We start from the raw sequence: 16,964 nt of genomic DNA, 5'->3' as shown, positions 1-16,964 counted from the left end.
AAAATCTTAGTACCTAATGACATTAATGTTACTTTGTTTTATAATAAATATGTATATATAGTTTCAAAATAACAGTGGCCCTTCCCACTAACTGTGGGACCACAGAATGCAGCCCAAGATTCCTTTATGGTCCTTCTTATCCTCAGTATATATTTTGCTAGGGATTTATAATAATACAGTGTTTTAAAATCACTAATAATTCTCTGGTTCTATCAACAACTTTATAAACATTCAGATTAGTTTGTATCAGTTTGTTTTCACTTTTCAATAATGATTTAGACTTGTTTTTAATTTATTCTTAATACAAGAAAAGGCTTATGTACTTATGCATATATAATATATAACATAAATTGCATATGTATGGCTGTGTACAGTTCCAGCTACACTAGAACTGGGTTATGTGACAGCTACTTTGAAACTTTTGCCCTTTGTCAGCCTCTCAATCTTGTTGCTACCATATTAACCTTTCTCAAATTCAAATTTGACCCTGTAACTCCCCTGTTTACAGGCCTCCATTACCTCCCTGTTTGCCTGGGAGACGAAGTATGCAGTCCTTAGCATGATTCACAGAGCCTTCGGTTTACCCCTCCCCTAAGCAGCCTTTTTCAGCAATACAAAACCCTTCTCTGTTCTTCAAATACAACATACAGTTCATGCCTCTGGGCCTTTGTACAGGTTCTCCTCACTGCTTAGGATGCCTTCCTCATTCCCTTGCCCAAATCCACTGTCAAATTTCTGTTCATTCTTAAAAATAAACGTAGGTTTCTCCTTTCTGAAGTGGTTCCTGAACCACCCAAGGATAATCAAAGTGTTTACTATATGTAAGAGCTTCCAATCGGGCCTTCCTCCTTTTGCTCTTTTCCCCCACTATCAGTTCCCTAACAGCAGCCAGACTGAGCCTTCTCCCTGCTCAGAAACCTCCTTTGGCTTCCTGTCCTACTCAAAATAAAATCCAAACTTCTTCTATTAACAAGGCCTGACATCAGGCACCTCCTGTCTCTTTAACTTCTGCCACTTCCCTTTATGTGACTCCCGCCATACTTGTCCTCTTGCTATTTCTTGAACATTTCACACTTACTCCCAATTGTGTTGAGGAACCCCAAGACCACACCCTCAGGTGCAGTAATTGGGTCGGAAGTGTTCCTAGTAAATCTATGCTGACTCCAAGGACAGCGTAGAGTTGTGTTCACACCTATAAGTTGTCATAGTGGAAGACTAGAAGGCAAAATCAGCAAAGGAAAAGCATGAAATGAAGTGTAGGGGAAACCAGATGTAAGCTTTCAAGGGTCCTCTCTCAGAGGAGTCACACAGGGAGTGCTTACATCCGGCAGCAACAAGTTAAGATAACACATGTGAAATGTTTTCTACCCAGGTAGCTTATTAGAGACCGAGAGTTTTTATTGGGGGCTGGTTAAGTTGGCGATCTCTTCCTGGCATGTACCAGACTTGCAGAAGGAAAGCAAGTATTCAACATAAATCATATTGTTTGTATAGTTTGGGTGAGCCACTCTTATCTGTAGGATGGTAGGAACTCTCCAGCAATCTAAATTTCCAGATGCCAACCAAGGGCCAACCTTGTAAGCCGACCTTCTCAAAGAGAGAAGTTTATGTCTATTTTGTTAACTCTTCTCTGCACAGTCTACTCCCTAGGTCTTTGGCCAAGGCATCTTTACAGCAGAGTTACCAATAAGACCCAGTTAGTAGTAAGTAGGAAGACCAGCCTGCAGTATTGATTTAGGAGGCCTGGACTTAGCCAGGTAAAGAATTCCCATTTATCATAATGGTCTATCTTAGAAAAACAATAGGCTTCCTCCCGGCCTTCCTTTTTGAAAACACATTTTACCTATTATTTGTTTTTTTACATGGTCTTAAGTTTCTGTGTTAACTGTTTGTTTTTGTTTTTTTTTTTTAAATCAGGCACAGCACAACTGTAGCCTAGTAAGTGGAAGCTGACCTAAAAGCTTTCCAGGGCTGAGTCAGTCTCATGAGAGTCAGAGTACACGAAGTTCAGTCCCAGGCCAGGCGTGGTGGTTCATGCCTGTAATCCCAGCACTTTGGGAGGCCGAGGCAGGCGGATCAGTTGAGGCTAGGAGTTCAAGACCAGCCTGGCCAATATTGTAAAACGCCATCTCTACTAAGAACATAAAAAAATTAGCCAAGTGTGGTATGAGAATCGCTTGAGCCTGGGAGATAGAGGCTGCAGTGAACTGAGATTATGCCACTGCACTCCAGCCTGGGCGACAGAGTAAGACGGTCTCAAAAAAAAAAAAAAGTTCAGTTCCAGAGGGTACACATGGTAACCCTGGAAGCAAACCATCAATTACAGATCTGTTTCCAAAACTCAAAAGAGTTCAAATTCCAGTCCTCCCACTAGCAGCAAAAAGCAAAGAAGTTGTGTGCCACTAACACGTTTCCTTTTTTTTGGCAGCTTCCCCTGATCAGGATTATTCCTCTGGTATTTATAAAATTATAAGTGTTTAACATTTTATATTAATTTTTACAATACATCTGGATGCAATAGCCACAAAATATAAAGCCATTTTTAAATTTTTCTTCCTTTTTTTTTTTTTTTTCCCCACTGCAGTTTACTTAGCCTCCTAGCAGTAAATTCAGTGTTTGCACTGTTAACATTACAGCTGCCAGGGAAGATCCTGGAATGCAGTGGAGGAAGGGAGGCGGTTGAGGATATTGTAGCAAGAGCAGCAGCCAGCCTGAAAAAAAACTGCTGGATTGTTACCTCCCCCAGTTTTTTTGTTTGTTTGTTTGTCTGTCTTCTGGTTTATCCAAAATTTTGTTCCAGACCAGATTTAACTTTTTAAAGAGAGCAGTTCAAACTTGTAACATTTTTGGTTTGGCCCATCCTTGGGAATTTGGGGGTCCTTTCTCTTTCCATGTAGAGGAGAGAACAAAAACCACAGGCTGCACTACACTGCCTTTTCCCTCATTTTAGCCAGCATGCCTAAAAGCAGTCAGGGCATCCAGCAAGCCAGGTTTCCTGGAGCTGGATCTATCACTTTCAGATTCTGTGGCTCTCACAACGTATAGCAGCGCAGTTACTGCTTCATACCGTGGATGACTGTGTAACCACTCAGGCCCCAAAGATTCATCATATTCTGCCCTTTATCCTTTCTCTTCTCAGACAGCACTTTCACCATATATCAGTGAGTCAGGGTCATTCTAGCAAATCCCACTTCTGATGCATCTGTGTCAGAGATCCCTAGACCATCCCCAGGTTTAATGATTTGCTGGGGGATTTGACATATAGTTGCCTTCACAGCTATGATTTATTACAGCAAAAGGGGGCAAAGCAAAATCAGCACAGGTACAAGGTACATGGGGGGAAGTCTGGAGGAAACAAGGTAGAAGCTTCCAAGGGTCCTGTCCCACAGAACTTATGCAGGATGCACTTAATTACCCCAGCAGCAAATTGTAACACATGTGAAATGTTGTCTACCAGGGAGACTCATTAGAGACCCACTGCCTGGAGTTTTTATTGAAAACTAGTTTCTAATCACCCTCTACTAGCATGTACCAAAACCGTAGAATCCCAGAAGAAAAATGGGTATTGAGAGTAAACCACGGGTTTGTACGGTTTGGGCTCCATGAGTCATTTTTATAAGTTAGAATGGTGGTGTGCCCGGAATTTGTTCCTTCTAATGCCCAGACTTCAGGGTTAATTCCCTACTCAAGCAGCGGACAACAAATGGGTAACTTGTTCCCCATATTCATGTAGACAGTAGCTCCAACTTTGGCTACTATATCCCTCCCTAATAAGGGCATGGGACTTTCAGGCGTAACAAAGGCACGTGAGAAGAGCAAAGTCTCCCAATTACAACTGAGGAGGTGGGAGAAATACCTGGTTACAGGCTGTCCCAGGATTCCTCAGTTGGTAACGGACCTTGAGAGAGGACAGGAGATTAACATTGAGAAGGCCACACCAGTGTCCAGGAGGAAGTCAGTTTCCTGGCCCTCAATGGTTAAACGTACCCGGGGCTCACTGAGGGTGATGACATGAGCTGGCGCTTGCCCCAGGCACCCTCAGTCCTGTTGTTGGATCATCTGGTTGAGGGCTTCTGGCCCAGAGAACCTCTGTCCTCTGGGGCAGTGCACCTTCCAGTGATTGCCTCGGCATAGTGGACATGGGCGAGGGGGCAGCTTGTTTCTCATTGGACAACCTTTTATAAAGTGTCCTTGCACACCACACTGACAACAAGCCCTACCAGGTGACTGGCCTGCTCCATTTTCTGTCCTCTTTGAACCACCAAGGTTGGTTTGAGGGCCATGACCAAGGCTGCAGCCTTTCTCTGGTCTCACTTTTTCTTTTTGGCCTGTTCCTCTTGGTCCCTATTATAGAACACCAAGGTTGCCAGGTTTAATAATGCCTCCAGATTTTGTACAGGGCCAGGGCTCGCTTTTGGAGCTTTCTTCTGATATCTGCGGCCCATTGGGTAATGAACTCACCCTTTAGAATCAGTTGACCCTCAAGTGAGTCAGGTGACGGGGGAGTATGTTCTCTTAAGGCCTCCCATAGCCTCTCAAGGAAGGCAGAAGGATTTTCTTCCTTTCCCTGAGTTATGGTGGACATAATTGAATAATTCATGGGCTTTTTCCTAATTCTCCTTAGTCCTTTTAGAACACAGGTCAGCAGATGTTTACGACTCCAGTCCCCATGATCTGAATGTAGATCCCAGTGGGGATCCATACTGGGGACGGCTTGCTGACCGGTAGGGAATTTGTCCCTTTCTTCGGCTGTCAGTCTGTCATTTACTTGACTAAGATACCAGGTATCTCCAAACTCTCAGGCTGTAGCTAAAGCCGCATTGTTTTCTTTAAAGGCCAGGGTTTGATCTAACAAGAGCATGACATCTCTCCAAGTGAGAGCGAAGGTTTACCCTAGACCCTGTAGGACATCTGTATACCTATCAGGATCATCTGAAAGCCTCCCCAGGTCTGCCTTGATCTGCTTTAAATCAGAGAGGGAGAAGGGGACATGTACCCAGCTTGGGCCAAATTCCCCTCCCCCTACAGCTTGAAGGGGACATAACCGATAGCCCAGGGGCTTTTGTGGTCCTTTGGAGATTTCTTTGCTTGTTTTCTTCTGGACAGGGGGGATTACAGGAGTCTTATCATTAATAGGAAGGGGAGCTATAGGGAGGCTAGGATATGGAGGTAAGCTCAGAGGTCCTCCTGTGGGATATAAATTGCAAGCTTTGCATAGTTGTGGATTCTCCTTCAATGAAAAGAAAGCTTGGACATAAGGTATTTCACTCCATTTGCCTTCCCTCTTACAGAAAAGTCAAGCTGCAGGATAGTATTATAATTCATACTTCCCTCAGGTGGCCATTTTTCCCCATCAGAGAGAATACTGGGGCCAGGCCATAGTGCAGAAAAAAATGAGCCGCCTCTTTTTCAGGGTTTGTGGGTCAAATTGGTCCCAATGGCTTAGGATGCATTTCATGGGTGAGCCTGGTGATGCCTGTTTCCCATCTGAAAGACCAAACCGCCCGTGGTTTTGGTTTGGTTCTCTCCCTGTCCGGGAACCCGTAATGGTCCCTGGGCCCTGCTGATCGGAATAGTTGAGCTCATTGACACAGCAGCAGAAACACTAGTTTTCCTCCTAGACCACAAAGAGGACCGAGGAAGGTCGGATTTAGTGGCCTTTACCAATGCATTCTCGAAAACCTGCACCCTTGCCTGTACTCCTAGACTACAAAGAGGACCAAGAAAAATCGGATTTAGTGACCCTTACTGACGTAGTCTCGAAAACCTTTTAGAGTCCTAAGCATTCTCCTGTTAGTATTGGGACTTTACCCATATCCTATAAAGATATTATGCCCCAAAAGTGAAGTGGGGCATACCGTAAGTGAGGGGAAGGATCTCCAGAGTTGGAAGAGTGACGCCTTTTGTCCTCACTTGAATCAGAAGGATATCATTTCTGAGGCTCCCCATATCCTAGCTTCAGGAATAGCTTTTGTTAGGCCCGCTAGCCTGAGGAGGGACCCTAAAATTCCAGATAAGATAGTCGCCCCGACCGGGCTTTGGGCAAAAATTGTGTGTCTCTGACTAGTGAGCCCACGTGCCTAAAGAAGGGAATAGAGTCCTGGAGTATATACTAGAAATCATTCTTATAGGAGAAACTAGAAAAGCACCAGAGATAGGGAGTGGTTTTTAGAAGCAGGACTAGCCTCAGATAAGAGAGGCGAGAGGAAGTTTGTCTGACAAGCCTTAGGACCCAGGAGGCAAGGGTCAGGATAGATAGGATAGATGGGTGAGTCTCGCTTGGGCAATGTGACTTTGAGAGTTCCACTCATGGCCGCAAGGTCAACCAAGTTGTTGTCCGGACCCCGGAACTGAATGGCTTTCCTCTCTGTCCACCTTCGGCTCAGCCCAGAAGTACAGGGAAAGCAGAAGCTGGTTCCAGGCAAACCAACACTCCCAACTCCGAAGAGTTGGGGATTGTTAGAGAGCTCTTTCCCAGAAAGCCTGACACCCATGTCTTTAGTCCGGTGGCCACGCTAGTCGCTTTTAACTGACCGACAGGTGCCGGTATTTAGTGCCCGAATTCTAAGGAAAAATAGGACAGAATAGCAAGCGAAAGGGGTCCAATGGTACTCACTGCTTGGTGATTGTCCCTTCATGGTCACCAAAATGTGTCCAGAATTTATTCCTTCTTAGTCTCGCTGACTTCAAGAATGAAGCCACAGACCCTCGCAGTGAGTGTTACAGTTCTTAAAGGTGGCACGTCTGGAGTCATTTATTCCTCCCAGTGGGTTCATGGTCTCACTGACTTCAGGAGTGACACCACAGACCTTTGCAGTGAGTGTTACAGCTCATAAAGGTAGCGCAGACCCAAAGAGTGAGCAGCAGCAAGATTTATTGTGAAGAGCAAAAGAACAAAGCTTCCACAGTGTGGAAGGGGACCCAAGCGGGTTGCTGCTGCTGGCTCAGGTAACCAGCTTTTATTCCCTTATTTGGCCCCGCCCACATCCTGCTGGTTGGTCCATTTTACGAAGAGCTGATTGGTCTGTTTTTACAGAGTGCTGATTGGTGCATTTTTGCAGAGTACTGATTGGTGTGTTTACAAACCTTTAGCTAGACACAGCACTGGTTGGTGTGTTTACAATCCTTTAGCTAGACAGAAAAGTTCTCCAAGTCCCCACCCTACCCAGAAGCCCAGCTGACTTCACCTCTCAGTGGGAACCCTTCCAAAATCTAAGTTCCTTGATGGCAACTGACAGCCACGTGATAAGCAGTCTTTCAAAGGATAACTAGTTAGACTTGCTGTGCTAACTATTTTCTGCATATCATCTCAGTAAACATTTGTTGATCATGAATGAATAATTAAATGGCCATCATAAGGAGAATGATTACTTTGTGGTATTGCCTGTTATAGAATACTCAGCCATTTTAAAAGGAACATGTTTTCTTGTAAATAAGAAAATCCGTCAGACAATGGCAGAACCAGAGGTTTATTTGGCTCATGTAAGTAGAACACAGGCAGTTCAGGACTTGTGCCATCAGAGACTCCAGCTCTCCCTTTCTTCTGTTCAGCTCCTCAAGTAGACTGGCTTCATCCTCATGTTTGTTCCATGTGGTCACATCTGATAGTGGCTGCACCTTCAGGGCCTGGGTCCTCAGGAAGAAATGTTGCCTGCATCAGAAAAGCAGAAGCATTTTCGGAAGACACTAGGAGAATTCTGAAACTATCATCTGGGGAAGTGGTTCAGAATCGGTAATGAGGCAGTCTGCCCTGTCTGCCACCTACAAGAATGTCAATGATATGTTAAGCAAAAAAATGTCCTATTGAAAAGTAGTTCAGTTAGTATGATCTTGTATTAGTCACAGTTCTCCAGAGAAACAGAACCAAAGGCCATTTTCTTGGAGAATTTCTTCTTTATAGGGTTCAGTCTTCTTTCTACTCAGTCCTTCAACTGATTGGGCGACGTCCACCCACATCATGGAGGATAAATCTGCTTTATTCAGAGTCCACCAATTTAAATATTAATTTCATCCAAAAATCACCTTCATAGAAACATCCAAAACAATGATATACTGAATATCTGGGCACTATGGCCCAGCCAGGTTGACACACAAAATTAACCATCACAAATCCTTTATGTGAAAATAAGCCATTTGTAAAAATAAGTTTGCAACTGAAAAAGGTCCAGAACTTTTTTCACTAACTGTCATTACCTCTAGACAGAAATAACTTGAAGTGATAGGTAAAGATAACTGTCACTTTTCTTTAATTTTGTATACTTTCTTAGTGTTTGTCTCTGCAGTAAACACATCCTTATAGCCTTAAAAAAGAAAAATAGAGTAATTGGCATCTTGGTCTATTTTAAATGGCACAAAAGGAACTGAGTTTAAACTGACTACATCTTTTTTTTTTTTTTTTTTTTTTTTTTTTGAGACGGAGTCTCGCGCTGTCGCCCATCTTGCTTAAAATTAGGTTCTGCAGCAAGTTGTTGAGCAATAGAATGATTTCTACTTCATTGTTGCTTAAGTGGGGATGGCAGGGAAGGAACGACCTTTATCCTAGCAATCAGATTAAACAGAAGATAGAAGACATAGGCAGTTGCCTGCAGCAGGTCCGGACTTTCATGAAAAGGCTTTTTTTGTTATTGTTGTTTCTTTGGTTTGATTTGGTTTTACAAGAAAATTATTTGTGCAAGGAAACTCCTTTAGGAGACCATCCTTGTAGATCCCAGCCACACCACACCTAGCCTTTAATTCTATATATATGTGTATATATATAGAAAGAGAGAGAGAGATCAGCATTCTAGCCATGTTTACCTTTTTTATCTCTTGGATTCTTTCCTTCAATGTTCAAGCATCAAGCATACTGTAATATCTTATCTGTTAAAAACAAAAATCTTATGTCCCTTAGTCCCCCTCCAGCTACCATCCCACTCCTCTACTCCCATTTGTAGCATAATTCTTTGAAAGGGTTCTCTTTAATCACTGATTTCGCTTTCTCTCTTCCTGTTCTCTAATCCAGCTCCAGCAAGACTTGAGCCTTCTCCAGACTACTAAATCTACTCTTCTCCACCAGTCACATTCTAATTGCTGAATACCTGGTTGGTTCCTGGTCCTCATCTTAACCCCTCACTAGTATCGTTCTTTTCCCTGAAGATACTTTCTTCACTTGGCTGCTGATTCCTGAGAATTTGTCTGATGGTGAAACCCGAGCTTGCCTCAGGACTCAGCCTTTGATCCTCTTCCCCACCCCCCACCCCCGCCCCCTCCACTACTCTCTAGGGACCTTTAAATCCTTCCATGTTGACAATGCCCTGGTTTTCATTTAATGGCTGCCCCATAGTGTATTTCCCAGTTTCCTATCAGTAGATCTTTGAGTTCATTTGGTTTTATGTTTTTAAAATTAGGATACTGTACAAGTATTCTCTTGCACATAATCTCTGTGTGTGTTATTGGGAGCATTTTTTTAAGTAAACATCCTAGAAGTAGAAAAGCTGGATCTAAAGATATGGACCTTTACATTCTAATAGGTATTACCAAATGCCCCTCTTGAAGAGATTGTATTAATATATTCACTTGCTGCGATTACAGGCGTGAGCCATCGTCACCGTGCCTGACTCTCAGACACTGTCTTCATACTCATTTACCCATCTTCTGACCAACACTGAATATTTTCAGTTCTGTTTTGCTTTTTGCTTTTTCTTACTTTCTTGACTGATTTTAATTGACTTTGCAAGAGCAGATTTCTACCAGTTGAAGTGTAAAGCATTCTGTTCAGTATTACAGTAAGTTCTGTACTATAAATATCTTACTCTTGAGGTCCAAATAGATTGGGATACTGTGTCACTAATTGTAGAGCCAAAATATTCATTATTTAGAAAATGTGAATTTTACATGAAGCTGCAGAACTGAGAACCCATTTTTCCCTTTCATGGTGTCAGATTTGACTACTGGTTATCGCTAATTTAATTTGCATAACCTGTCAGCTTCATTATACCGGAGCAGTGATTGCCTTGTTTTTAAAATTGACACTGTTCTTGTGGAGGTTTTTAAAAGGATGGCTTTGAAATTATTGCAGAATTTCTCCATAGAAAGAAAATTAACTGAAATTAAAACTATTGTGAGGAGTTTCTGTTTGAGATAATCAATTTGAAACTAGGGAGTCCCAACCAATAACTTTTGGAAGATTTTAAAACAAGTTTAAAAGGTAATAACACTTTCCATATTGTGATTTCCCTTGGAGAAGGTAGCTGAGAGAAACAAATTTTCATTGTAGTAACTCACTAATGAATTATTTTGACAGGTTGCAGTTTTGACTAAATTGAAGCAAGTGCCTCATGGGGTTTCTTCCTGCTTATGTCAGTGCTGAATCAGCAGTAGATGAAAACCTTTTGTTGTCAAAAAATTTTTTACTCTCTCCGGTTTCTTTTCTGTCATATAGTTCATCACATGAAAAGGAATTATTTCATATATTTGAAATACTTAGAAAATATAAGTTTTGGCAAACTAGAATTCCTATGATAAGCTATTTGTTTTTAAGACAAAGATTTCTATTATCATAGAAGTATTCTTTTAAACCGTCATTTGCTATTTAATTTGAAATTCAGGTTTACAAACTGCAGTTCTACAGACACTTTCTCAGCTCACTGCAGTCTCCGCCTCCCAGGTTCAAGTGATCCTCCTGCCTTAGCCTCCCAAGTAGCTGAGACTACAGGTGTCTACTGCCACGCCCAGCTAATTTTTTGAATTTTTAGTAGAGACGATTTCACCATGTTGCCCAGGCTGGTCTCAAACTCCTGGGTTCAAGTGATCCGCTCACCTCAGCCTCCCAAAAAGCTGGGATTACAGGCGTGAGCCACCATGCCTGACTCTCAGACACTGTCTTTCTAAAGCAGCGGCAGGTTTGGATCTAGTAGCGGTGTATAGGGATGTCCTTTCCAAATTCTGTAGTCAGAATGACTCCTCTGAAGTTGTTACTAAAGGATTCCTTGCCTATACATTGCATTAGAGATCCTTTTTTTTTTTTTTTTTTATACTTTAAGTTCTAGGGTACATGTGCACAACGTGCAGGTTTGTTACATATGTATACTTGTGCCATGTTGGTGTGCTGCACCCATCAACTCGTCAGCACCCATCAACTCATCATTTACATCAGGTATAACTCCCAATGCCATCCCTCCCCCCTCCCCCGTCCCCATAATAGGCCCCAGTGTGTGATGTTCCCCTTCCCGAGTCCAAGTGATCTCATTGTTCAATTCCCACCTATGAGTGAGAACATGCGGTGTTTGGTTTTCTGTTCTTGTGATAGTTTGCCGAGAATGATGGTTTCCAGCTGCATCCATGTCCCTACAAAGGACACGAACTCATCCTTTTTTATGGCTGCATAGTATTCCATGGTGTATATGTGCCACATTTTCTTAATCCAGTCTGTCACTGATGGACATTTGGGTTGATTCCAAGTCTTTGCTATTGTGAATAGTGCTGCAGTAAGCATACGTGTGCATGTGTCTTTATAGCAGCATGATTTATAATCCTTTGGGTATATACCCAGTAATGGGATGGCTGGGTCAAGTGGCATTTCTAGTTCTAGATCATTGAGGAATCACCATACTGTTTTCCACAATGGTTGAACTAGTTTACAATCCCACCAACAGTGTAAAAGTGTTCCTATTTCTCCACATCCTCTCCAGCACCTGTTGTTTCCTGACTTTTTAATGATTGCCATTCTAACTGGTGTGAGATGATATCTCATTGTGGTTTTGATTTGCATTTCTCTGATGGCCAGTGATGACGAGCATTTTTTCATGTGTCTGTTGGCTGTATGCATGTCTTCTTTTGAGAAGTGTCTGTTCATATCCTTTGCCCACTTTTTGATGGGGTTGGTTGGTTGTTTTCTTGTAAATTTGTTTGAGTTCTTTTTAGGTTCTGGATATTAGCCCTTTGTCAGATGAGTAGATTCCAAAAATTTTCTCCCATTCTGTAGGTTGCCTGTTGACTCTGATGGTAGTTTCTTTTGCTGTGCAGAAGCTCTTTAATTTAATTAGATCCCATTTGTCAATTTTGGCTTTTGTTGCCGTCACTTTTGGTGTTTTAGACATGAAGTCCTTGCCCATGCCTATGTCCTGAATGGTATTACCTAGGTTTTCTTCTAGGGTTTTTATGGTATTAGGTCTAACATTTTAAATCTCTAATCCATCTTGAATTAATTTTCGTGTAAGGAATAAGGAAAGGATCCAGTTTCAGCTTTCTACTTATGGCTAGCCAATTTTCCCAGCACCATTTATTAAATAGGGAATCCTTTCCCCATTTCTTGTTTTTGTCAGGTTTGTCAAAGATCAGATGGCTGTAGATGTGTGGTATTATTTCTGAGGACTCTGTTCTGTTCCATTGGCCTGTTTCTCTGTTTTGGTACCAGTACCATACTGTTTTGGTTTCTGTAGCCTTGTAGTATAGTTTGAAGTCAGGTAGCATGATCCCTCCAGCTTTAAAACATAGACAAAGCAAAGGTAAAAAAGTTATTTGCCTCTTATTACCAGGATGAGTGACATTTACTTGGTGTAAACCATTTGAAATTCATTTTGTCTCTCATAGCTTATTGAAAATATTTTTTAAATTAGTATAGTAGGATATGCCTTTTTTTACACTGGAAAGAAAGAAGGGATACTTTCTAGCCTTCAGAGCGGGGGTGCCCATAATAATAATAGCAGCTGTCATCTCTTGGACTCTTATTACCTAAAGTGATAGGCACCATAATGAATCCTTTACATGTATTATCTCAGTCATTCTTTGCAAACAGCCCAATGCAATAAGGACTGTTATTCCTATTTGGAGATAAGGAAGTTATCGCTAAGTAATCTTAAGAGATTAAATAATTTGCTCCAAGCACACAGCTAATAAGTGGTAGGATTTGCATCAAATGTTCTGACTCCAGAACCTAGACCCTTCATCACCAAGCTCTGCTACCCAATTAAATTCTCCATGTAAAAGCAACTAGTGGAAGTTGACATGGGCTCATACCTACTGTGTATGGTTTTAGGCTTAGTCCTGGACCTCTGGTGTTCTCATATACATCTCATGCAGCATTCTTATGCATACCCTTGAATTCAACTATTATCTGTGTACTGGAGAATTTTTTTTTTTTTTTTTAATCTATGACTGAAACATGTCTAAAACATTTTCACTTGTGTTTTTTTTGTTTTTGCTGTTGTTTTTTGTGGGGTTTTTTTTTGTTTGTTGTTTGTTTGTTTGTTTAGTAGCCACGTTGAATATAGCAGTACCTACCCGGTAACCTACTCCTCCTTTAGAATTCTGTATCTTAGTAAGGGCAACCATGTATGTACCCCTAAAGCATCTGGGTGTCTTCCTTGACTCAACTTTCCTCTTATCCACACATCTAGAAAGTGGTACCATATCTACCTCCTTAACATCACTTGAGTACATCCACATCTTCCATTCCATTCCCCTCTCTGGGCTACCAATGCCTCTCAGACTACTGTTACAACCTTTAAACTGGTCACCTTACATCCAGCCTTACTTTTTACATACTTTCCACTCTTCTAATAAAGTGTGAGCATGTCACTCCTACGCAGAACTTTTCAGTGAGTTTCCGTTGTTCTCAGGATAAAAGTTCGAACTCCTTATTAAGACTTGTAAGGTTTTCCCCAGTCTGGCTTCCTCGTGCCGCTTTAGCCTCTTCTCTTGTCCACTTTGCCACTCATTGATTTTTGCCACCTTAGCACCTGTTAGAGTACTCCTACCCACCCCACCCCTGAGTCTTTCATTCACTGCTACTCCTGCACACCCTTGAGGTTCAGTTGAAACCTCAGTTCCTGAGAGGGGAGGCTTTCCTTTCCATAGCATCCATCACACATTTGCTTAATATCTCCCTTCCTGGCTAGGCAGTAAGTTGTGTGTAGCAGAGACCTCTGATCCACCTCATTTCTAGCACCTAGCATGATTTCCGACACCTAAGAGATACTCAGAAATAATTTATAGAATAAATTACAGATGCAGTCTCTACCCTTTACAAGCTCAAAGTCCAGTGAGAACCAGAGTATGGCAAAGAAGTAACTTCCATACATGGGATAAGTACTGTAATAAAATGCCACAGGATTGCAGAGGAGTGTGTGAGTGGTTAACTTTGCCTTGGGGGGAGCATTTTCCCTATATAATTCCGTATTACTGAAGAAATTGACTTCTGGCATTCAGAAACAAGGAGAGCTTTGCTGAGCAGTAGAATTGATTCACTTGCATTTTGCCTATTTTTTGTGCTTGCTTTTTGGGCAGGAGTTTTACAGTAGACTTTTAATATTCTAAGGTTATATATCAGGAACTTCAGAAAGTCTAACCTAGACACAGATGCTAGGTAATCAGCTAGCCATGCTCACTAAATTAACTAAACCAAGTCCTCCCTAATCAAAATCTTTGCTAGCCCTTTTATGTTCCCGATTACAAATCAGGCATCATGAATCTTTGCTTCAAATTCTAACAGCCAAAATTGATGGCATTGAATCCATGAATACCAGAGGTGTTGTTCATGTTGAGATTTTTATTTCTTGTCATTCCAGCTTTGACCGCCATTGAAGGCACAGCACATGGGGAGCCCTGCCACTTCCCTTTTCTTTTCCTGGATAAGGAATATGATGAATGTACATCAGATGGGAGGGAAGATGGCAGACTGTGGTGTGCTACAACCTATGACTACAAAGCAGATGAAAAGTGGGGCTTTTGTGAAAGTAAGTATTGCTCAGTAGGAGGCAGATCTGCATTGCTTTATGTCTAGGGCAATGTTTTTAAGGCCTTTTTCTAGTCATCCTTTTCCACATTGGTCAGAAATGGCCAACATTGCTAATGTCGTTATAGCCTTAAAGAGTGGACTTAAGAGTGGGAAGCATATGGTGTATTTAGTTTCAGGCTGTGTCATTCAAGTCACACTCACGTTTTTTTTGGAGATGGTTTTCCATTGGTATACACAGGTTGTTTTGTTAAACCCTTCAGGCTGGTAAATTAACATAAAACTTTTGGGGGACAGTAAAGGAAACTGGGCCATTATGGAGAAGATTAATAGTGATTAGAAGAAAAATAAATAACTTTTAAAAAATACTTAGAGTGAAATATGCTATGCCAGGGTAACATTTAACAAATACAGTATATTTAACCATCTTTAGTGTTAATGTCATTATAAAGATGCTGACCTCTAAGGAAAGCTATGTTCAGGAAAAACTTTCTAACTATGAAAAAACAACAGAAAATCTTGAACATAACCCATTAAATACCAATTTTTTTAAAAAAATGGCTTTTACAGAGTATTTGGGCAATCCTAAAAGAGGAAGCACATCAAATATAGTCCATCTTTAGATTTAGGCCAGTGTGACTGGGTACTCCAGTTAATGCACCAGAATTTTTTTATATTATAAGAAGAATTTGCTTCTGTTTCTATAAATACTGGTTCTAATGAAATATGTTTCTTTTGATGAGTTCTTACAGTAGCAAAATAACTTTTGAAAAATCTTTAACAGTTCTGTGATTTTCAGTGTTATATGATTTTGAAAAATTGGTGAACTTGAACATTAAATCAGTTTCTATATTTAATAAAAATCAATTTTTTACTAATTTGTATTATATACTTAATCAAATATTTTATCCTCATAAAGATATACAGTATTTCCAATAGAGCTAAAGTGTCCTTTGGATATAACAGCATTTTTCTGACTACTGTGTTCTAATGTCCAGACCTTATTTTAGCTGACCTTGGCATGTTGTATTAGTCCATTCTCACACTGCTATAAGGAAATACCTGAGACTGGGAAATTTATTAAGAAAGGAGGCTTAATTGGCTCACGGTTCTGCAAGCTGTACAGGAAACATGATGCTGGCATCTGCTTGGCTTCTGGGGAGGCCTTGGGAAACTTCCATGTGAGATGCAGCCATCTCATGTGGTGGGAGCAGGAGCGAGAGAGATGGTGAGGAGCAAGGTGCCACATACTTTTAAATGACCAGATCTCGTGAGAACTTACTATCACAAGAACAGCACCAAGAGGATGGTGCTAAACCATTCATGAGAAACCATCCCTCTCACCAGGCCCCACCTCCAACACTGGGGATTACAGTTCAGTGTGAGATTTGGTGGGGACACTGATCCAAACCGTATCACATATAATCTGAAATTTTAGTTGAATTATATTTTTAAAAGTTAGCATTTCTAACAGAAAAGTACCCTCTAAGAGTAGCTTGGTATTGGTATTTCTATAAGAAAGTGATTTCAATGAATTATATATATATATTTTTTTAAGTTTTGTCTTGTGTCATGTAAAGGCCACACATAAGTGTTTTTAGAATTGTATTTGAGAATAGTGAAAGATCATTCATTACGTTTGTATGACTGCCCAAAAGAAAGAATAAATACTTATGGTTGATAATTGGTGTAGAATTAAAATCCATTTAAATGCATCTGACATTTTGTTTTTAGCTGAAGAAGAGGCTGCTAAGAGACGGCAGATGCAGGAAGCAGAAATGATGTATCAAACTGGAATGAAAATCCTTAATGGAAGCAATAAGAAAAGCCAAAAAAGAGAGTAGGTAGCACTGCTAAGTCCACTTTTCCCCCAAGACAGGCCATTACTGAGACAAATAGCAACTACATTATTTAAAAAATGGACTACCAGAGACACAGAAGATTTTTTTAAGTTCCATTACAAGAAAACGTAATATGACTTGCGGGCATTAGTAGCATTGCTTTTACCACACTTTAGTTTGTTAAGGTAAAATTGTTACACGTACTGATTACAGTAACAGTGAGTAAAATGGCAATGATTGACTCAAGTTGTAGTAGTTTCTAAGAACCAAGAATGCATATACTATTTATAATTCAAAATGACATAAAACAAAAAGAATTGTTGTCAAGTACTTTTTTTGGTTTTGCTTTGTAATTTTTGACTGGAATTTAGGAATTTGTGCTTGGAAAAAAAAACAGAACAAGTGATTAT

The 16,964-nt window shown here is 40.9% G+C and overlaps 1 protein-coding gene across 1 annotated transcript in view; it reads left to right on the top strand.

Moving 5' to 3' along the window:
* SEL1L (SEL1L, ERAD E3 ligase adaptor subunit) overlaps positions 1-16,964 on the top strand; it is a 69,257-nt gene that overhangs the window by 19,974 nt on the left and 32,319 nt on the right. The window contains exons 4-5 of the mRNA XM_025391861.1: positions 14,547-14,714; positions 16,448-16,553. Coding sequence (XP_025247646.1) covers positions 14,547-14,714; positions 16,448-16,553 — 274 coding nt within the window. The remainder of the gene's footprint in view (positions 1-14,546; positions 14,715-16,447; positions 16,554-16,964) is intronic.

Source organism: Theropithecus gelada, chromosome 7b, assembly GCF_003255815.1.
Source record: "Theropithecus gelada isolate Dixy chromosome 7b, Tgel_1.0, whole genome shotgun sequence".
Taxonomy (NCBI): domain Eukaryota; kingdom Metazoa; phylum Chordata; class Mammalia; order Primates; family Cercopithecidae; genus Theropithecus; species Theropithecus gelada.
The sequence above is the reverse complement of the archived record's forward strand: the minus strand, read 5'-3'. Positions and strand labels throughout refer to the sequence as shown.